Raw genomic sequence first — 22719 nt, 5'->3', positions numbered from 1 at the left:
GCCACTAAAGAGGTTAAGTTACTCAAAAGCCACAGTTTGGGGCCCTCTTTGTGTCAGAGGCAGAGATGGAGTCAGTGGGCTGTTGCAAGTAAAAAATGGGGTGGGAACTGTTGGTAAAAGCATTGTCTGTTTAATTTGTACAGATTTTTTGTTTGTTTTTACCTAGAAAGTTAGTTAAATTGGAAATATTAATGTTTGTTGCTGTAGTTTTGCTTGTTTATCTTACAACAGAATTGTTTAGTTGCAGATTACATCTATTTATATAATTTTGAAATTTTTGTATATTATTTGTTAGTTTTTATTTTTATTATTTGTTCTCTTGACTCAATTCCCCACCCAGATTCAGTATGAGGAAAAAGTAAGAAAGCTACCTCATGCCTCAGTTATTGATCATTTTTTATATCCAGCATGTATTCCCTGTTATGGGGAAGAGGAGACATTAACACTGTAACTTGGTCATTTAGACACTCCTGTGTTTGGTAAACACAAAAGCCACCAATGAGAGTGATGTGCTACAGAGGTGGGGAAATCACCACAAGAGTCTCCTCTCTGGCAGCCTTTTCTCTATTGCACGGTTGAGGAACCCATGGCCCTCCATCCATTAAGGAACTGCACCACCCATCTTCCTTGACCCTTGACCACACTGGCTGCGAATGAAGCAAGTTCTGGCCCAATAACATCTGGAGGGCCACAGCTAAAGCCACCCCTGCTCTGTTGGCTCACCAAGGCCCATCCTCTCCCAGACTTACTTCTCTGCTGCTCCAGGAATGCAACACTCACCCAGCTGTGAAAAGCGGAAGAGCTCATCGTCATTCTCTGTGGTGTGGTCCATGTTGAGTTGTGTCACTTGCAACCCATCTACTGTAGATTTGCACAAGAGTGCCCTGTTTGTTCCTGTGGAGAAGGAGTGCATTTTGCAAAAGTGGAAAGGGGGACAAGTGAGGCACCTGAGAAATACACACACTTATTAAGTGAAACCCAGTACTACCCCTCTCCAGCAAAATCTGGAAGCGGTGCTTGTCAATGCCAACATCTCATCTCTCCTGCTTTCCCTGTTGTATTTACCCAGGCAACTAGGTTTAGTGGCTCTGTAAGGATGTCAGTGAAGTATTACTCTTGTACAAAGTGGCTAAAGTAATCTAGATGCAACTGCTCTAACTCTTCATCCTTCAGTGCTGCGACCAGGAAGTGCCCAAATCAAAAACGGCATTGAAGAGGAACACACCTACATTGGCGATGTAGAGCTTGTTGTTGAGGATGACTGCCACAATAGCCATGGCCCCTCCAGAGATCTCCTTTTCTACAGCTTTCAGCCGTTCCATGATTTTCTGGTATTGGGAAGGCAGCTGGTGATGGGGCACCCCCTAGAATACAGGGTTGTGGAAGCCTGTGTAAAAATTTATCAGTGCAGCATTTCTGAAGCCTTCTCTAGACATACCAAAAACATTTGATCCCACTTTTTACACACCTCCACCCAGGTGTATAGATACCTGCCAGCTTCAGGCATCTGGTGAACTGGGCACTAGTCTATGAAAGCTGGTGACATAACAAATGCAGTAGCCTTTAAGGTACTGCAGGAGTCTGTCATTTTCACATTAAAACAACTGTACAGCATCATGACAGGCTCTAGGCAGATTGCTCTTAAACAGGCATAGGCAAACTGTGGCCCTCCAGATGTTTAGGACTACAATTCCCATCATCCCTGATCACTGATCCTGTTAGCTAGGGATAATGGGAATTGTAGTCCCAAACATCTGGAGGGCCGGAGTTTGCCTATGCCTGCTCTTAAATAATACAGAACATATTTCATACAACATAGACCAGCCACTCCTTAAAATACTTTCATCAGGGTTGTGAAAGGATTTTTTCCTCGGATTTTATTATACAGGCATGCTTTATAGGTGAAGTGGGGACTGAAATTCACTTTAGTGATTTTGAAACCAGGAAACCAAAGGAGTGGTATCCCTTCTGTATTATTCAGCGAGCAGTAGAAGGATGCAGTTTAGTGCCTATAGTGCAAAATGAACAGATGAGGTGCACTGCACTGACTGTTTCTCACCCCAGACTGCAGGAGCCACATCAATTCTGGCAGGTCCTAATTTTAACCTCTCTGCCATTAAGTGTTTCCGAGACCACCACCAATTCTTCAAAAAGCACCAATGAAGGTGGGAGTTTGAAACATGAAATGCTGCAAACGGGACTAAGCCTGTTTTGCTGCCACCTGCCTCCCAACACACACTTTCAAATTCGTTCAGCAGGCTCCAAGGTCCTTCCAAGAAGAAAATGCACTGTTACCGCTTCCTGAATTCAATGATGTTTCCTTAAGGCTAGGAAGAGAAGTTACCTCTGGCAGCTGGGACTGGAGGCTGGCCTTCTCTGCTAGTGCATCATCAATGGACTCCAGGAAACTCCTTTCCACCACATCAAAAGCCTGCGGAGGCCCAGAAGGTAGGCAACACAAAAGTATGTATTAGAACAGAAGCTTTGAACTGCTAACTACACAGAATCTCCCAAACTTATTTCTCCCTGCATAAAACATCAAAACTTTGTATGTTTTACAAACCACTGAGGAGCTTTTAACAACAAGTACCAATTTATGGCTGATTTTTTCCAAAGAAAAAACTCCATTACCTGCAGCAGTATTCTGCGCACATCAGCATCATCATGGTCTGCATTCAGCTGGCCCAACAGGAGCTCCGCAGAGAGTCTTTCCCCCACAAAATTGGTGATCCGGTTGCCATCATAACCATTGAAGACCCCATAGAGGTAGCAGTCATTTTCACTCCTGCCAAAGATGGGAAGGGACGATTAAAGGCATGGCATTCAGCCTGTGGTCTGGGAGTAAAAACCTGGCCCACAGGTCATTCAATAAATTAGGAGTTTCTAATGTGATGCCCTGCAGGTGCTGCAGAAATACAGCTCTCATCATCCTTGACAAATAGGTCATACTAACTGGGGCTGATGGGAGTTTGGCCTCCCCTACAAAAAATATTGCTAGGTTAAAATGGGCTTGTTGAATGAATGCCATTATTTCTGTTGCCCTGCTCCACCCAAATCTACAGGCTGCTTACCTGAATTTCAGCCAGTTATCCTCTAAGGGGTGAATTTCTGTCCCCTTTCCATCTGTGGTATAGGAACGGTTAGGAGCTGAACCCACACCGGAGAGCTGGCAAAGAGGCAAGTCATCTGTCCAACTTGGTTGCTGCTCCTGGATAACAGAGTAAGAAAGAAGCCCCAATGAACTTCTTCCAGCAAAAGCCACAAGGATGATGACTATACATCAGCTGAAGAGTTAGCCTCCCAATTAGGGTGCTACTTTAAGATAGCTGACAATCTCTTCCTGAGTCCCCTTTCCCACTTGCAGCTGATCCCTTTGTTGCCTTTCTTTTTTATTCAGTTATATACTTTATTTTACCTGCCCACACTTCTCCTCCTGCTACTTCTTTGGTAACCCAGCTTCCTTGTCCTCCTTCACTCATACCTCTCCCCACAAATTAAGCACACACAAAATTCATCTAGCATTAGGTTCCAAAAGATATGTGAAACATATTTCAGATACATAGCTGGTTCTACAGAGCAAAGCCAGATACGTTTGATGCATTTTAATGACTGTAACTAGAGAAGTAAAGCTTTCTTGCCACATAAATGCTTCTCTGAGCATAATTCGGATATTTTGGTACATATTTCTGAACACTTTCCTTGTGCCTTCTAAACAGCTGCCTTTCAGGACGCCACAACTCCTGTTTACAGAGCAGCGGGGGATGTAAACCAGCTCTCTCTGCAAGGGGAAAGGGTAACATTCCTTTCCCAGTACAGCAGGGGTGGGGAACCTTTGGCCCTCCAGATATTGCTGAACGACATCTCCCTTCAACCCTGACCCGCACAGCCAATAGTCAAGGCTTATGGGAGCTGTAGTTCAGCAACATCTGGAGGTCCAAAGGTCCCCCACCCCCGCAGTAGGGAGCTTGTACCATCCCTCTGTGCTTATACATGGTCTGTGGAAGAAGTGACATCACTCTGTCCTTCTACAGAACTATGGGACTATAAGGGGTCATCCAGATATCCGCTTCCCCAGAAGCATCATAGGAAGAATTTTGTACAAGAGGTACCGTATTTTTCGTCCCATAGGACGCACCTGATTTTTTTGGGGGGGGAATAAAGGGGGGGAAATTCCTTTATTTCTCCCCCAAAACCAGGTCGGAGAAACCGAACCAGGTCGAGGAACAGCGTGATGGCGGCGCTGCGCCTCCTTGCTGTCCCCCAAGCTTGTGGGGCTGGCCGATGTCTGTCTGGCGCGCGGGGCTCTGTTTCAGGGCGCCCCTCGCACGGCGGCAGGCTGCTATCCGCAGCGTGGGGAGCCCTGCGGGGAACTCCCGCAGGTCTCCAACATGCTGCGGATGTCTGCCCGGCATGAGGGGCGCTCTGCTTCAGGGCGCTCTTCGCGCTGGGCGGCAGGCTGCTATCCGCAGCGTAGGGAGCCCTGCGGGAGTTCCCGCAGGGCTGCCTAGGCTGCGGATGTCTTCCTGAAGCCTGGAGAGCGAGAGGGGTCGGTGCGCACCAACCCCTCTCGCTCTTCAAGCTTCAGCGAAAGCCTGCATTCGCCCCATAGGATGCACCCAGATTTCCCCTTCATTTTTGGAGGGGGAAAAGTGTGTCCTATAGGGCGAAAAATACGGTACCTGTTTTGCATGGGTTTGGAGCTCCTGTCACTGATTTTGCACAACTGTTACTCTCTCTACATACTAATCTTTTTACTAACTTTGGACCAGCAGTGATGGGGATGCAGAGTGGCCCAATTTCCTGCTCGCATGTGGATATTTGGCATGTCATTATGCTGGTTATCCATGGAAAGACTATGATTTGCTGAGGAAAGCCAACATCTGGAAAAGGTCTGCACACCCCACTGAATGAACACATCCCACCTTGTACTGTGGCTCACCAGGGATTTGAGAAACACTGTTTTCCAAGGGCCACTAAATCCAAAAGATCTAGCCATGAGATTCACAAAGTGCTTGCCAAGGTACATGTCCCTCTTCTATCTAGCAAGACAATTAATGTGTCCCTGCTTTCCTCTCTACATCTATTGAGAAGGGGAAAATCTCCTTAGTTGATTGGCTCTCCAAGGTCCACTAAACCCTGTAGGGATGGCAGTGAACATAAATTTGGGGTCCCTGATGTAGGTTCTGACAGACTGCCATATGTAGCTGATGAATGCATTCAGTTTGGTGGGCCACACTGGGTTGGGTTGGAAACACCTGCACAATTCTCTCTGTACATTCAAGAGACACACAGTCGCATATACATTTGCTTTAGGATCAATATTTTAGCATTAATCCACAAATTTGAAAGGGGGGCTCTGAAAAGCTGGTACAAAGTTGGACAGGCACCAGTGCACAGATATGCTGGGGTACCCCATGCAGTCCTCAGGAACCCTACTATGATCCTTTTCTGGAGTGTAGACAGATGAGAGGTCACAGGCAAGGGACTTGAGCAAAGCATATGGGAATGGTGAGGACCAGGAGTACTAAATAAGCACATCTTGTGGGCATCACACTTTGCTTTCAATTCTTCAATTATGCCCTCCTTCAATTCTTCAATTATGCCCTCCTTTCCCTGCCACAAAAAAATGAGGAGAGGAGGAGCTTATTCCCCTCAAGGAATTCCCCTTCTGCTGATCAAAGCATCAAGAATTTTGGAAACCACCTCTCTCTGCTCTTCCCAGATACATATTGACAAATAATACAACCACAAACTTCCTATCTGGGGACCATTAACTTCTGACTTACATCAGTGTCCCCTCCCCCCCCCAAACACACATCTTGAGTTGCCAGTCTCAAACCCCAGGCTGAGAAAATTTTCCCAGGGGCAGCTTTTCCCCATCACGGTATGGAAACTGGAGAAGCAGCAGCCTCTGAAGAAATTACTTCTTCTATGCAACTCAACAAGCCCTTTAGGAGTTTGGCACTGGCATCCTTACACCCATCCTACACTCTCTGCAGCTAGTGGTGCTAATGGTGATGGTAGCGGGAACAGGAGAGGGACAGAGAACCTGTCCCACTGCCTCGCCCATTTTGTGGAGACCACAGCTCCCATCATGGGCCATGCTGGCACTGGGGATGGAGGGGGTGATGGGAGTCCAACAACTTATGGAGGGTCATAGGTCTCCCATCCCTGGAGCCGGTTAACCAGAAGCAGAGGAGAGCAGAACTTATATCACCTTGTTGCAGAGAGTGACTGACAAGTGCTCCCGTGGTGAGCTGCACCTGTCCCAAATACCTTCTCTTGATGTGGTTATTAAAGGCACAAGGCGCCCTGTTTTCCTTTGGCTCTGGCAGGAGAGCAACACGCCTTTTTCTTTGCAACTGGCCCTTCACAGGCTGGTGGACTACAGCTCCCACCATACCTCTTCACGGGGCATTTTGGGTGCGTATGATGGGAGCTGGAGCCCAAAACACCTGGAGGGCCACAGGCTCCCAATGCCTGCTTTGCACAGATACACGAGCCCACCTCTCGCACCCTCCCTCTCTCGCTCCCAGGCTACCACCCTCGCCTTGTGCTCCCAAGACGGGAGCCGCCTCCTCGAGAGGGAAGGCCAGGGGCCCCGAACCCTCCCCTTGGCCCCGGAGAGCTCCCGCCCATAGCGCCCCCCTAGAACAGGCTCGGCTGCTCACGCTCTGCAGGAGACTCCTCCTCGCCGCCGCCATCTTTACGCAGAAGCAACATCAACCTCCGCCCTTCCCCTGGCAAGGGAGAGGAGCAGGCGAGAGGAAGCGGCGAGAGCGTCCGTCGGGTGGACAGGAAGCGTAAAAACAAAACACAAAAACCTCGGTCACAGCGCCCCCAGGAGGACGGAGGGAGGCATCGCAGGCAACTGACTCTTCCCATCATCTTCCCCGCTTGCTGGAAGTTGTTTTGTGTCAGGTCAAAAAATGAAATTGCAGGCATTCCAGGGGACGCGGCGGGTGGGTTGTACGCGTATTCCGGGGAGAACATAAGAGGAGCCCTGCTGGATCGGACCAAAAGGCCCCCTAGCTGAGCATCCTATTTACCACCCTGGCCAAACAGGCGCCTCTTGGGAAGTCAGCTCCATATCCGCATCCTGCTGCTCGTCCCCAGCAGCTAGTATTCCAAAGGGAGGCATCTGTGATCCTGGAGGTGGCAGAAGGACCGCCGTTGAATAGCAACAACCACTTCTCCAAGCCGTTCTTGGAAGGGGGTGGGCTATGGGGCAGAGAGGCTCTCGATGGTGATGGAAGGGTGCAGTGGGCAGCAATGTGCCAGTTTCCTTTGGCATCTTAATTACACACACACACACACACACAAACACACACCGAAAACAAAGTTGCCTTATAACGAATCAGACCACTGGCTCAGTGTGCAGTGACTGGTTGTGACCCTGAACGTAGCAAAGGCATAATCTTGAATCTTTTGCATGCACTGAGCTGTTGTGGCTGTACAAATCTGTCCCATATTTGTGGTGGATGTCATCAGTGGTGAAGTGACTGGCTGCACTGTAGCTCCGCCTATGCACCATCAATATATGTGGCACTACTTCAGAGTGTCCCTGCCCTGAGGAGCTTACAATCTTAACATTTGATAGAGGAGGAAGATGGAAGCAGAGGAAGAATATAAACTTATTTCGATGACAGATAATTAGACTTGACAATAGAATCCGTAGGGCATGGGAGCTTTCTGTGTGTGTGTGTGTGTGTGTGTGCGCGCGCACACACACACACACACACAGACGTGTGTATGTGTGCCATGGTCTTCATGGAAAAAGGAAGGTTTAAGGAGCAGACAGTGGTGGCACAGGCAGGTAATCTAGGAGGCAGTTCCAGCCATACATAACAAACTCAGAAGCATCCAGTACAATGAAGCCTGGAATTGACAATATGTTCTTATGCAAACCCATGGTTCATATAAAGTTTATTGCACTCAGCTACTTCACTTGGGTTATATAAGTGTCACCTACTGGGAGATCAAAAAATTTTGAGCTGGCGAAGCCTACGCTACTCTGAAGCTACCATGGTTACCTGTGTCCTATGCAGCATGACCCTAAGCTGGTGTACTCAGAACCAAGCCCTACTGATTTAAATAGGGCTTACTGCTAAGCAACTGTAGAGAGGGAGATTATATAAAATAAATACCTAAATAAATAAACTTATTGCCTGCCCTTCAATATTAAAAACAGTTAGAACAAATTAGTCACAGGAATAAGGTGGATTCAGAAAACACACATCAAAGGCCAGGGTAAAGATATGTTACTTCAGCATTCCCTGAAAGCTGTGCAGTGAAGGCACCTGAAGCCCCTCTGTGGGGCGCAAACAGGGGTTGCCACAGAGAACGATGCCCTTTCCTGGGCCACCACTTTCTGAACTTCTGGGGGTAGTAGATCTACCAAGTGGGCTCCTTCCGCTGATTTTAACACTTGAAGGCAATGCAGGGAAGGAGGCCGTCTCTCAGATATTTGGGGCCTGAATCATTTAGCATGAGCACCATGAATTATACCTGGAAACAGACAGCCAACAACCAGAAACAAACTGGCAGAAGCGTGGCCTGATCTTTTGCATGCTTATTCAAACTCCCACCGAGTTCAATGTAGCTAATTCCCAAAATAGGTATGTACATCTTAATGTCACTGCTAGCGGCATTAATCAGCAGCAACCACAGGCTATATGGGAAGACTACTCATTACATAGCCTTAACTCATGGCTAATTTTTAGAAAGGGGTAGGTGGCACTCAAATCTGTTTATACCAGCCGAGTATGAGTTGTTGGGCAGATCGACACTCTATATTTAAAGCATATTCAACACACATTTAAAGCTTGTGACTTCCTCCAAAGAATTCTGGGAACTGAAGTTCCCCCTCACAGAGCTACCATTTCCAGCACCCTTAACAAACTAGAGTGTCCAGGATTCTTGGGAGGAAATAATGTGCTTTAAATATGCTTTAAATGTATAGTGTGGATATGCTCCAGAGTTAAGAGACCTCAGTACTTCCTCCTGTTCCAGACCTTACCAAGTCTTTCCTTCAGCAGCTGTTAACGTGGGTACATACGTATTTGATACTGCTCAGCTTCGTATGCACTTGTCTTCCACTGAGTCAGATCATCAGTCAAGGGAGCCCACATGGTGCTGTCCAGATGTTATTGGACTTCAACTCCCATCAGCCCCATTCTGCATGACCAATGGTTAGGGATGATGGGGGTTGGAGTCCAATGTCATCTGGAGGAAACCATATTGACTAACCCAATGCTGTCTACTTATGCTAAGAATGGCTGTTCAAGAGCACGTTCTTCACTGGACAAGCTCTTTCAATGGGAAATTCAGTGGCGAGAATTAAGAAACTCTCAGCCCCCTTAACAAACTATAGTTTCCAATAATGTGGGGGTGGGCAGTGGAAACACAACCGTTACAAGTGGTGAACCAGTGCTTTAATTATACGGTGAAGATGTGTGGAAAAACACACTGTACAAGGTTTTCAAATGCAGATATAAATGGTCAATGTAACATTTAAACCCAGGGGGAAGAAATCATAACACCACCATTACAATTGTTTTTGAATGTAATAACTTTATTGATAAGACACACCAGTAGTTACCACCTTCACTTTTTTTAACCACAAATATACAGGACGTCGTAAACACAGGTGCCAGGGTGGCAGGGTTTATGTTAGTTGAGGGAGACATACTGGAGGAGAAAATGGGCCAGTTGGGGTAGGGCTTGTAGTTCATCGGACGTTTTGTAGATCCTGTATGGAGCAGGCCACCCTTTCATTGTCACATATGTATGCATATACATATGCATAGTTTTATATTATACATATATAATATATATACTATACAGAGGCAGTAATGCTGTAGATGAGGGCTGTAGAGACCCCACAATGTTATCAACGCCCCAGGAGCAACGAGAATGTCAGAACAAGTCTTTGTGTGCGTCGCATGAGGCAAAATGAACTGAGGTCTATGATATCATATTTTCAAATATGTTCCAGTTTAGATTCCTAAGACCAGACTGCCTGTCTAGGCATACGAGGTTCTGCCCACATGTATGTGAAGCTATGGGGGACTGGCAGCATCAAATAGCGAGTCTCTCTTCCATTATTCCCAAGATGTGCGAGAAGTGAATATGCCTATCTGGAGCTAAAAGGAGACCTTATTTTTGCTGCAATGGCTAAGGAACTGGAATGACACCGAGCTGGTTTGCACTCTTGGATATTGGTGCATCAGAAGGGCCTCTATCTAGAGATGGGGGGGGGGCACTTAAAACACTACAGTAGACACACAGAACTTCCAATTCATCAACCAGTAAACACAGATCTCAAGCCAGTAGGTTCAACAAACACTCTTGGTTTTGATGCCCGCTTGGGACCCAAAACACCTGAAAGGCGCACTACCGGGCTGGTGGTGGGCCACATTTGGATTGGTGGGTCAGAAGTTGGACGGCCCTGGTTGACAGTACTGTTTTGACAGGGAGATGTCTCATGTGCTTAACAATATTTCTCTCTGTGTGCATGGCTTACATTCCATGAGTCTGAGTAACTCAAAGCTGTAGGTTGCAGTCACACTACAGAAGCATCATGCAGTATCCAAGCACAATGAGAATGGGTTTTTAATAACATCAATTTAGAACTGCTTCACATTTGACTCAGCAGATTATGTCAAGAGTTTCCCATGGGAAACACAAAGTGTGAAAGGCAGGTATGTGTTGGTAACACACACACACACACACACACACGGGGATGTATCAGGAAGCAACACTTGATCCCAGCTCCCTGCATGTCTGCTATGTGCAAGTGATTCTCATTGGTCCTTCACACTTGACGTGTTGACTGAGGGAAAGACTGGTATAATTCAGTTGCTCTATAAACTATGAAATGGTTTGCAGTAATCATATATGGCAAATATTTATGTGCAACACAGTGCTAGACTGTAGCTTCACAGGATACAAAGGTATTCCAGCAGCATAATCAAACACCAATCGCTGGAGTGCAATTTCTGGGTTTCCAGAATTATCTCCTCAGATGCATGGAATGCCTGGCCCACTGAAGGATGCCCAGAGGGGCTTGCACAGCATGATAACCAGTATCGTCACACACATTTTCTGGCTATATGGACACTCTTTGTGCAATTAAGACTGCTGTGAACGCACCCAAAACAATTGTTCTTGCACCAATCAGATAAAACAGAAAATATACCAACAAATACTAACTGGGAATCATCAAAGAGCAAGGAGAAAAGGCCAAGATGGGCCATTGGCCAGGACAGGAGTAGAACCTAGTTTTCTTTCCAGGTGAAAGTTTTATCACACATGGTAACAACAATTCTACAGGTGTGCCAGCACTAACTGCAATCCATGGCCTTACATGCTTTCTTCTTGGACTGGGACCCCCTGAACTTGACATGTTCCACCAGAGTTATGTGCAGGGTATTCTTGTAGTTTTGTGAGTGTGTTGTGCATAACCAGGAAAAGCATTTCTGTTTGGTCTTAGGAATCTATTCATATGTGACAGGGAAGGAGATGTAAAAACAATCCCCATTGCACAAGTTAGGATTCAGTTTTTACATATGTAGCTTAACACAGTCTTGGCCTATTCCCCAAGGCAAAACCCATTTATAAATCTGCTAACGGAACAGATGTTGAAAAATGGACCATCTCCCCTTCCACCCCCACGTGTAAAGCATGCAATGGAGTCCCATAAAACTTTGCTGCAACACTGGGTTCCTCCCCCCTCCCTACCCTCCAATCCCATGTTTCTCTCTTTCCCTCCAGGGGGAGAGTGAAGAAAAGACCTCTCCTTGACCACAGTTATAAAGAAACCCACTCAGTAAAATACCCACCCACCCGCAAGCCTAAATATTAGGCCATCCCAATAGAAGAGGAACTCTGGGATGGAGAACATTTTCCCCTCCCTCAAGCCCTGTACAATATTGCTTTCTCTTGGGACCATAAAGCGAGAGACTTTGTTCCTCTTTGTGCTTTATGAGTAACAGGCTATTATACCCCTTGTCTCACTCCCTGCCGGCTTCTAGCCACACACAGTATTTAGTGGATCTCTAGAAAGGAGGTACCAACAGGGGATCTGGAGGCAATTCCACACACCCACACTCACACCAACATGCAAACCACACACCAGAGGAAGACCCATTGTCACTACACTGGCTCCTTCCCACTGCATCCCTTGAGAGAGGTCCCATGTCTTCTCAATTCAAATAACAACATGCTGTTTAAAGGAAGGCTTCTCTCTTGATGCCACAGCTGTGTCTTTTTCAGTTATCTTTTTCCTAGCTGGGTCCTGGCAAAGTGAAACAGTGGCCAAATGACATCTACTCCAAACACTGTTCTTCGCTTACATTTTTTAAAAAAAATGTATGGCAGCCTTTTCCAACTTGGTATCCTTCAGGTATTTTGGATTACAACTCCCATCAGCCGCAGCCAGCACTGCGTTGAAAACACCTGGAGGGCATCAGTTTAGAGACTCGGCTACAAATTGGTCAAACCAACCTATTCCTGTCATGTTGGCAAGGCCAACTACACATACGTTAAAGACCAAGATTGTGGGAGCTTCATAAAATACAGTACAGGTGACTGTATCTGATGCTTTCAGCAATGCGAAGACCCAAAGCAGGCTTCTCTTTACATAGGAGGACTATGTAGTATTGGAACTAGTGTGGCATATTCAGGTGAGCACTGATTCTTCATTCTGGGCTCAGAGCTATGCACTCCCTGCATTCTTGACAGGTAGTGCTCTGTTCCTGATCTCTACATTGTAATGCTACAATCAAAATGTTCTTCAGGCCTGTTGTGTGCCTTCCTCTAGCATATATTTCTTACCAGTCAACTGCAAAACTGTTTTCTTTAGACTGGCTCTGGGAAAATGCTTGTCACTGGGGCATGATGATGCAACTAGAAGCAGGCAGGCATTTCTACAAATGGATGATTAATAAGTGAGGAACTAGTTGGTGTTTGCTAATTATGTTCCACAGATGATTTTATGCAGCCACTGTGGCTCTGAGCACATATAAAACATTCTTTTAACAAGATTGCCTACTTCTTGTTGCATTAATATACTCCCCTGGCAAGCAATCACCCAGAGCAGACTAAAACATTTACAGGGCCCATGTAGTGCCTTGGTTTGTGATGTTCTGGTGTAGAAATCCATAGATCTCATCCTAACTATATAGTCCTTAGCTCACTACGTCTTCCAGCTGACCAGCAAGGTAATTATCTCCTGGGATGCTGAAAGCATGAAACTCTTAAGGTAACATGCCTGAGCTACAGAGCCACATGAACCGAGTGCCAGCTATCAGGAACCAAGAGATTAAGATTCAGAAGGCAGCAGAGAGTCTAGGGCAAACAAATGCCACCACCCTACTTACTTTGGGTCACTTTTCACATTGTATTTCCCTATTTGTGTGAAAACACAAATGGCCAAGACAGCTTTTTTTATTTTCTTTTCTGGTAATGCTGAAAGGATCAGATACATAGAAAGAGCTATGGGAGGTTTTTCTACCAAATGTTTTAATGCATTGCTATCTACAGATTGAATGATTATTCATCTGATCAGGAATAACAAGAAGCGAATGGGAGAGCTTGTAACTATTTCAAATAGATTAATTTGAAATAAGAGAGTGCTGCGATGTCAATATGCTTCCACAGATGCTTTTAGAAACAAGGGGTGTGTTCTCTTTGCAGCTCTCTCAACCATTTACTGAATGCTTAGCTCATGAAGGGGTAACGGAAGATGAGCATAACACAGGGCAGGCACTTTCACTTATCTCACCCAATCTAGAATATTCAGGCTCTAGTTTACTAACACAACCATCTTTTCTCCCAGCGTGGCAATGTGTTCACCAAATGGAAACGCTGGTTTCATTCTTCTTGAGCACAAAGATAGCAGGGGTGACAGATGGTCTGCTCAGCCCTGGAGCTAAATTGGCTTCCCTCTTAATTCCAGGAAAGCTAGGGAATTTGTCCAGTGGACAAATTTGCCACTTGGCAAAGGCTGCCATGGTTGTAAGCTTGAATAGCCCAGTGTCCATGCAAGCCAGTCCCATTAATTCTTTCTCTTCCATGATGTTGTTCATCTCAAGGATTGCAGTCACAGAGGGTACTTCTACATGACAAGTTAACATGTAGTAAAGTAGCCTTCCCCAGACTAGAGTCCTCTGCATGTTTTGGAATATCCATCATTGCTGATCTATGGCTATGTCGGCTAGAGATGTTGGGAGGTGTAGCTTGTAACATCTGGAAAGCTCCAGGTTGGGGAAGACCCTACAGTAAATAATTTCTGCTTTACTACACTGCACACCAAGTAAATTATAGAATCATAGAGTTGGAAGGGACCCTGAGGATCATCTAGTCCAATGCAGCTGACCATGACATCTTAACATGGTCCTATGTTAACTGATGCTTTACATGTGGTCTGCAGGGAGGTTCTGATACACCTCTTTTTAGAAGTTCATTATTACGTGTATGTGCAAAAACACCTTTAGGATGTAATCCAATAGAGACATTTTTTCAAAAGTAAGCCTCCCTGAATTGACTGAGGCTTATTTCCAAGTAAACGTGTATTGGATCAAGCTGTAGGTGTGGCTTATTCTCCCCGATACTTTGTACAGAAGGACAAATTTCATATAAACCGAGAGCAAAAATCAGCTTTGGAAGCAGGGAGCTTTCTAATGAGCTACAACAAAGCTATAGTAATTTTGCTCAACGGAAGCTTGATTTACAACACAGTGAAGATGGGTTAATATTTTCCGGAAATTTTGGCACATTGAACCATTTCTGCCAGTGCTCTGATGTGTCCAGATTACAAATAATCTAAGCCTTTTTGCCAAGAACTTCCAAACCATTGTAGGTAGCTATTTTCCCTATTGAACTTTGCTCCGCACTATGTAAGCCTATGGCAATCTCTCCCATGTAATCGCCTCTGCCCTGGATTTGGGATCCCACTTCAGTCCAGTCCAACCCTGTGTTGAGTCATAAATGAGACACAGCTGGAGTAACATTTAAAACTACATGTTCCTTTAAAACTGCATGTTCCTGTGGATTTTGGTTGTGCCGAAAAAATTTCCTTGCAGACTTCCTTGCAGGCTCTCAACACTTTTCCTCCATTAAAAAAAACCAAAAAGCAAATTATCTCAGTTCATCAGACCATGTGTTAGTTTGACATGGAATGGGTAGGGAATTATATTCCTCTCCCGGGAAGAAAGAGCTGCCTCATACCCAAAACAAATGCTCACAGCCACTTTGTACTTTTTCAACTGGGATTAACTTTGACCTGCACTTTGCTCTTAGCAATGCAGTCGCATGATACCTCTGCCACAGGCTCAGATTGCAGTTGGGGGCTCCCAATGGCTTCTCCAAAAATGCAAGCTGAGCGAGCACCCAAGCACAATACATGCTTGTTATAAAAGCCTTACATAGCCAGTTAGAAAAAACAAGCACTCTTATCGGGGTCAAAATGTTTGTGAAATTTAGCGAAGCGAGTATCCTTTCGTAGCTCAATACTGTCAACTCTGGCAAGGAATGGATGTGAATCTTTGTAATTTCAGGTAAAGGGCAAATCACAGTCCTATTTGATATCACTGATACCACACAAAGCTTACACATCACTCGCCCTTGCATGCCTGCATGCTCACTCTCCCAGGTCTGCCTACCCGTCCAAGTCTCTTCTCACTACTCACACACAGACATGTCAACCTCGGATACTACCTCAGCCATACTATTCCCCCCCCCACTTGCCCTGCAGCCGTGCTTCCCCCACCCCATCCCCCCCTACAGAAAAGGGTGAATTCCTGCCCTCGGCAGCTTCTCCTACAAAGAGAGGGCGACATTGCGCTGCAGAATGGACCACAAAACACTTTGCAATTGACAATTTGGTTTGGGTGGCGAATTCAGAAGTGGGGAAGAGGTGTCAGGGCTGTTGCTTCTCCCCACCCACCCTTTTTTTTTAAAAAAAAAAAAGAAATAAAAACAGAGACCCTAGAAGGCTGGAGAGTGGCCAAGAGCCCCCTCTGACTCTGATGCACCTGTGTCTTGTTTTGCACCTTGGCTTGTTGGTGGCAGAGGGGAGCGGGCAGAGGGGGAGGGAGGGGGGAGGGCTCCACCGGCTCTCAGTAGTCCTGGGCTTGGTACCCCTGTGCCTCAGCATCAAATGCATCTGCCGAAGGGGCCTGTTGGTACGTCCCCATGCTATCTATAGTGTCATCCTCGTTTGTGTAGGGAGCGTAAGGCATGCCAGCCTCCTGGCTCGGGTCCGTGTAGTCCTGGGAGAAGAGGGCTGAGTCGGCGCCAAGCTGGTATCGCTGGAATGCCAGGAACGACTGGCCCACCTTTAAGGGAGGATGCGGCAGTGCGGGAGAGGTTTCCGGAAGAAAAAGGGCATTTGGTGGGGGTGGGGGGGGGAGAGAAAGGGAAGCATACCGAGGAGAAACAAACAGAAGCCGGATTAGTAGTGGTTAGTGCACAAGACATTAACTTAGCACATGAGACATACTATAATTAACAAGTTAAAACACAAATACATCCTAAAGCAAGAAGAAGATTTGGCACACTCTAGAGAGAGTACAAGTTCAGGAAAGAAGCCACAGAGAGAGAGCAACTGGGGAGAGGAACTCATTTCAGTGGGAGATGATTTGGCAGAAGGCTTGCTTCCACAACCTGTTGTATGTATTTTGCTGTCGTCATGAAAAAGTCTGGCAGAAGCAAGGCAGCACTAATGTGGGTGCTCCAATTGACCACACAGAAGGCGGCGCCTCTTTCTGGGATTGGATGTGCTTGTTTAGTGCACACAAGTCCTCTACTAAGCCTAGGTTTGTTGAGGGCTTCAGCCCAGGCCAATTTCCTACTCATTAAAGGGGGTGGCAGAATCAGTGCAGGGCTGGGTAGCCAGTTTGGCAGCATCAGCATGGGAACGGCAGCAGTGGCTTGGTGGGGAAAGATATTTGACTTTTCCAAGGACTTGCCCTGGGTGACTACAGATTAGGGAGGAAGACTGACATTTTACACACGCACACACAAGCACACGGCCATTCAAGGCAGCTGTGAAGAGGCCCGGCTCCATCACTAAAGCTCCGTTTGTGCAATGCTGTTTGGCAAAACAAAGAGTGTGGGAGGTGCAGGGATTGTGGCTCTTCAGCTGCCCTCTGACACAGGTCACATCTGCACCACAGGTTTAAAGCACGCTTGCTCCACTTTAACAGCCATGGAGAATCCTGGGAACTGTAGTCTGCTAAGGATGCTAGAAATTGCAGGTCTGTGAGGTCAGAGCCCTTGGTAAACCACAACTCCCAGGATCCTTTGGGGGAAGCCATGACAGCTAAGGTGGTATAGGAGTGCTTTAAATGCCTGGTGTGGATGTGACATAGTCAGCTTGGAGATTGTGCCCGGAGAAGAGAGAGCCAAGAGGACATGAGGAGAAACAGAAGTCTGATTTCAGCAGTGACCCATCGTGGTTAAACATATTAAGACAGGACTGAGGCAGAGAGAAAGGCACATGGTTGTTATTTGGCATTAGTTATTTGGGGAGAAGGCACAGCAGAGAAGGCACAAAAGAGAGAACCCTGAACAGTACGCAGGTCTACTTTGAACTATTTAAGAGGTAGGGGATAGGTGAAGCCCTCCACAATTCCAAGGGGTGCTGGGGGTCTCTCTCTCCCTCCCTCTCTCCCTCTCCCCTCACCCCATCAGCTGCACAAATTGCGTATCTTTTATTCCTCTTTCTCTCTTATCTTCCTTCCTGCCCCTGAGATCGAAAGTCAGAAATACTTTCACTCCAAAATTTCCTCCCCGATATGCCCATTTTTAATGGGGACTGGGATTAGGGGAGCACTGGCGGGGAGCTAGGGAACAGTGTGTTGTATTCTTCCTGAAAAGTAATTTCTCCGAGTCTCCGAAAGGCCAGAAAGGTCAGGATGCCCTGTAGGGAGAGAACAGGAAGGAAGAGGTGGGTGGGCGTGAGAGAAGAGAGCTGGTGAAGGAACATAACCAAGGCCTTGGAACTGAAATAAGGACTCCCGTGGAACAAAAGGGGAAGGGTGTTTAAGGTCTCTTTGGCAGAGGGGAAGGGCTGGAATGCCACTGGAGGGCCTCCTTTCGCTCTTGGCATTATCCATATAGATGTCAAGGGCAACCGACCCCCTAGCTTCATCCAGAGGCAGCTCACCCGGTAGGGAGCAGTCACTATGTTGTTTCCTGGCAGGTGGGCTGCTGCCTGGAGGTCTGTGTGGCGCAAATCCAGCAGGCTCATCTTATGTTCTGATGACCTCCCTGCCATAGTTACTTGAGGCATTTGGTGTGCAGTTTCTGGCTAAATATTTTCTTTGAGTTTCCTATGTGGTTGTGGACTGTTAGGTTTCAAAGAGATGTGGGCAACTAAATGTATGGCCGGTGAAACTGCCCAACATTTGTTTGTTTTTCTGGCCAATGATTATTTTGGCTCATAAGGTGACTTCCTAGTTGGTGGAGCTGGAGCCTGAAATGAGGGAACTGCATTGCATCTAGTAAGACTGGAGGTAGAGACAACAGGATGGTCTGCGAATGACATCCATAGCTCGCTAGCCAGGTCTGGGCCTGTATTACTCACCCAGGTGAAGACGGAAAAGAGAGAGAACGTAATGGCTGCTCGGGCGGCATCTGCTCCTTCGTTGAATGGGTTGTTTTCTTTCTTTGAAACACGCCATTGGTCGGCCAGGAAACAAAAACTGACAAACCAGAGGAAGGCCCACAAGCCTGTGAAAAACCACAATCAAAAGAAGAAGGAGGACAAGGGAGGAGAAGGTTTAAGTGAGTTTGAAGGTGTAGCATTCCCCCAGCCAACAAATACCCTACAGCAGGCTTTGCCAACCAGGTGCCCTCCAGAAGGTTTGGACGACCACTCCCATCAGCTCAATGGGAGTTGTAGTCAACTGATGGGAGTTGTAGTCCAAAGAATCTGGGGGGCATCTTGTTGAGGAAGGCTGCCCTACAAATCTATTTTGCATACTGGGACAAAGTCCAATTGAGTAGCCTGCTGCAAGGGCATTTGATATGGAACTGCAGGTTAAAAGGCAAAATTATCACCTTCTTGGTCTCATAGTTCCCTCATAACATTTAGGCCCCAACTTCCCTATACTGTACAGTACATCTAAAGCATCATCATATCACTTTAAGCAGACATGGCTCCCCTTGCCCCAAAGAATCCTGGGAAGTGTAGTTTGTTAAGGGAACTGAGAGTTGTGAGGAAACCCACAGTCCCCTCACAGAGGTACAATTCCCAGAATTCCCTGGGAAGACGGAGTGACTGTTAAACCACCACAGAGTAGAGGCAGGGTATAAATGTAATAATAAATGAAAGAAGTGAGGAAGTGACATCCTCTGGAGCAGGGGTCAGCAAACTTTTTCAGCTGTGGGCCAGTCCACTTTCCCTCAGATCTTGTGGGGGGTTGGATTTTTTTGGGGGGGGGGAGTGAACGAATTCCTATGCCTCACAAATAACCCAAAGGTGCATTTTAAATAAAAGTACACATTCTACTCATGTAAAAACACCAGGCAGGCCCCACAAATAACCCAGAGATGCATTTTAAATACTGTAAAAGAGCACATTCTACTCATGCAAAAACACACTGATCCCCAGACTGTCCGTGGGCCAGATTTAGAAGGTGACTGGGCCGGATCCGGCCACCGGGCCTTACTTTGCCTACCCATGCTCTGGAGTGATGAGGGAAGGCAGTTTCAGCAGCAGTGAACTCCCTGCACAGTGGATATAACCAAAGGAATTGCCTAGCATTTTGTCCACTTCTCTCAGCTCCGTCTGCTTCCAGAGAAGAGAGCCTTATGCCCAAGGAGACATCTATCCATTTACTCCTGAGGATCCCTTGCCTGTGGTTGAGCACTTCTCCAGAAGAGACAGGGTTTCATCTGGCATTTGAGGCGCCACCTTTTCCTCAGGTTTGGGACCTGTTCAGCCTCAAAGTAGGAGGCTGATCTCATCCTTGTATATGGATGGCCCTTCCTTGGCCTATTTGCAGGATCCTGGCTCTTCATCACCAGATGACCCAGGGCTTGGTGGAAGGCTGGGTCCTCCTGGTTGTCCTCTAGATGTGAGATATGTCACCCATTTCACTTCTTTTTTTAAAAAAATCACCTTTGCTTACGGGACTGCTGGGCAAACTGCAAAGCACAGTGCAGGTGACACCACAGCCACCTGCCATCTTTATTTGCTTAAAAATTAACATATGCATTATTTATTTATTGCAAATCTGGGTCAAGGGTCCAATGCACCATCCCCAGTCCTTCAAGTACCTAGTAAGGCCAATGGGTCTATCCACTTAATTCATCGGGCATCAAAAAGAGAAGCATCAATTGCTCATTTATTCTTGATATGCAGCATCTCTGCAGAACTGAGCCATACAATTAAACATTGTATTTGGAAGCTGAAGGATGAACAGCTCCAAAATCAACTGCAGCAGAACTCCAGACTGCATACACAGCTACTGGACTCTTGCCAAAAGCCCAGGACTTGCTTGTTTGTTTTAAAGGAGAAAATGTGTCATTGAATCTTTTCATACTTTTGAATGGTCCCTGGTATGACCTGGTTGCTGGGCTTCATACCCAAAAGAGTTGTACATGCACTAGGAATGCATAGAAAATTAACACCAGGAAGCAGTAAGAAAGAAAACAAAAAACACTCTAGAAATATAGAAACAGAGCCTTGTGTGTGATGAGACAGACAATGGGCTGGACTTGTTAGCCTGATTGATTTCAGTAGATCTACTCTATGTATTAATAAGTCTAGCTCCAAACCAATGTGTTTTTCAAAGCACTGAAGGCAGTTTAGAAGAGCGGTGGCTGCCTCACTCCCACGTCCTCCACTGGTAAACAGGTTTTGCAGGTTTTGGTATTTCAAAAGAAACATATAGGTACACCTCAAGACAAAAGAAACATATAGGTACACCATAATAAGTGGAATCTCTGAAACCACTTTCAGCTTCCTTCAAAGCTATCTCTGTCTCCAGTCTTAAAGTAGAGACTGCATAATAATAATAAAGCTCAGCATTCATGTTGTATTTGAGAACATATGAAGTACTGCAAGGGGTATCCAGCCAACTCACTCAGATTAGGACCAGTGAAATCAATATGAACTTGTTTAAAGTTCATAGCAGAGGCCTGATTTTAACTGGGAACTTCTTAATTCAGCCTCTTATTAGCTCACAAGCAAGTGTACTTACTTACTTACTTACTTCCAAGTAATGATGGCTAGGAGGATTGAGCTATTAAGTTTAAAATTTGCTTCTGTTTATTACCCTTCACTGTGTCCGAGTGCTCCTTACTAATATAGTCTCTTCCTGGCTGTATGCTGCCCAGCTGCACTAAGGAACTTGCTAAAGGGAAAGAAAACTGTCCCTGGATAAGCTTGCAAACTTAATTACAAGCAGAAAAATGAACCAGCACTGAGCCAATGTCCCTTTCACACTGACGTCATTAACTGAAGGAGAGCTAGAAACCAGTTTATTGAATGAAGAGGATGTTTTAAGAAGGAGCAGACAATTTACTTAAAGGACAATAAGAGAAACAGTTTGTAACATTAATGAAATAATGTGTGTTGCCTGCTGGCACTTTTGATTTATTTCTCAAAAGGTACCATCCTATGTTGGAACCCAAGTGCTTTTTATCAACCAGTCCTGTGTATTATTATCATACCTAAGAAAGACATGGGCATTGCCAAGCTCCTTCTGGAAAACCCATAAGGTCCCCGGGCAGATTACAAGACTATATTAATACAGCATTAAAACCAGTTAAAACAATTTACATCAGGAGAATAGAGTTTTCCGTTTTGGAGGTGCTTCGCAAAACGAATTTCCTATGGGCTTGCTTCGCAAGACGAAAATGTCTTGCGAGTTCCTGCGGTTCCCCCCCCCTTTTTCTAAGCCGCTAAGCCGCTTATCCACTTATCCGATAAGCTGATAAGCCGCTAAAAGCCGCTAAACCGCTAATAGCGCTAATCCGCTAAGCCGTCAATGGGCCTGCTTCGCAAGACGAAAAAACCACTAGACGAAGAGAATCGCGGAACGGATTCTTTTCGTCTTGCGAGGCACCACTGTATTTAAAACCATGTTTTCTTTGGGATTCACCTCTTGCAATGAGAGTCTTTATCTCATTTTGTTTAATGCCCTAGAAAGCTTTTTCTAGACAAAATGGACTGTTTCAAGAGGTGGCAGAGAGATATTTCTAGATTTGTCTGGCAGGGCAAGAAGCCTTGAATAAAATTTAAGATATTAACTGATGCTAAAGAAAGAGGTGAATTTGCCCTGCCAGACCTTAAGCTTTATTATGAATCAGCTGCATTTTGCTGGCTGAAAGAATGGCTGCTTCTTGAAAACACTGATGTGCTGGATCTGGAAGGTTTTAACGATGTATTTGGTTGGCATGCATATCTGTGGTACGACAAGGTCAAAGCACACAAAGCGTTTAAAAACCATATTGTTAGAAAAGCACTGTTTAATGTTTGGATGAGATACAAGGATCTGTTAGAAAGTAAAACCCCAAGATGGTTGTCACCAATGGAAGCGAAGGCTCAGAAAAAACTCAATATGGAGGCCAAATGGCCGAAATATTGGGAAATTTTGGAACAAGATGGAGACAGAATAAAATTGCAGAGTTTTGAAAAATTAAAAAATAGAGTGCGAGATTGGCTCCATTACTGCCAAATAATGGAGGTATATAACACAGATA

The 22719-nt window shown here is 45.9% G+C and overlaps 1 protein-coding gene across 4 annotated transcripts in view; it reads right to left on the bottom strand.

Annotated features, from left to right (window-relative positions):
* LOC309350608 (TGF-beta-activated kinase 1 and MAP3K7-binding protein 1) overlaps positions 1 to 22719 on the bottom strand; it is a 52150-nt gene that overhangs the window by 5216 nt on the left and 24215 nt on the right. Inside the window, exons 3-8 of one of the 4 annotated variants that reach the window (XM_081877609.1) lie at positions 18593 to 18738; positions 3072 to 3208; positions 2632 to 2785; positions 2345 to 2431; positions 1226 to 1364; positions 781 to 894 (exon numbers count right to left, since the gene is read on the bottom strand). In XM_081877609.1, coding sequence (XP_081733735.1) covers positions 781 to 894; positions 1226 to 1364; positions 2345 to 2431; positions 2632 to 2785; positions 3072 to 3208; positions 18593 to 18738 — 777 coding nt within the window. Of the gene's footprint in view, positions 1 to 780; positions 895 to 1225; positions 1365 to 2344; positions 2432 to 2631; positions 2786 to 3071; positions 3209 to 6671; positions 6803 to 15963; positions 16341 to 17788; positions 17927 to 18592; positions 18739 to 22719 lie in introns of those variants that run through there. The other 3 variants (XM_081877610.1, XM_081877611.1, XM_081877612.1) reach the window with 3 other exon arrangements.

This window comes from Podarcis erhardii (assembly GCF_964252035.2).
Source record: "Podarcis erhardii genome assembly, chromosome: 10".
In the NCBI taxonomy this organism is placed as follows: domain Eukaryota; kingdom Metazoa; phylum Chordata; class Lepidosauria; order Squamata; family Lacertidae; genus Podarcis; species Podarcis erhardii.
The sequence above is the reverse complement of the archived record's forward strand: the minus strand, read 5'-3'. Positions and strand labels throughout refer to the sequence as shown.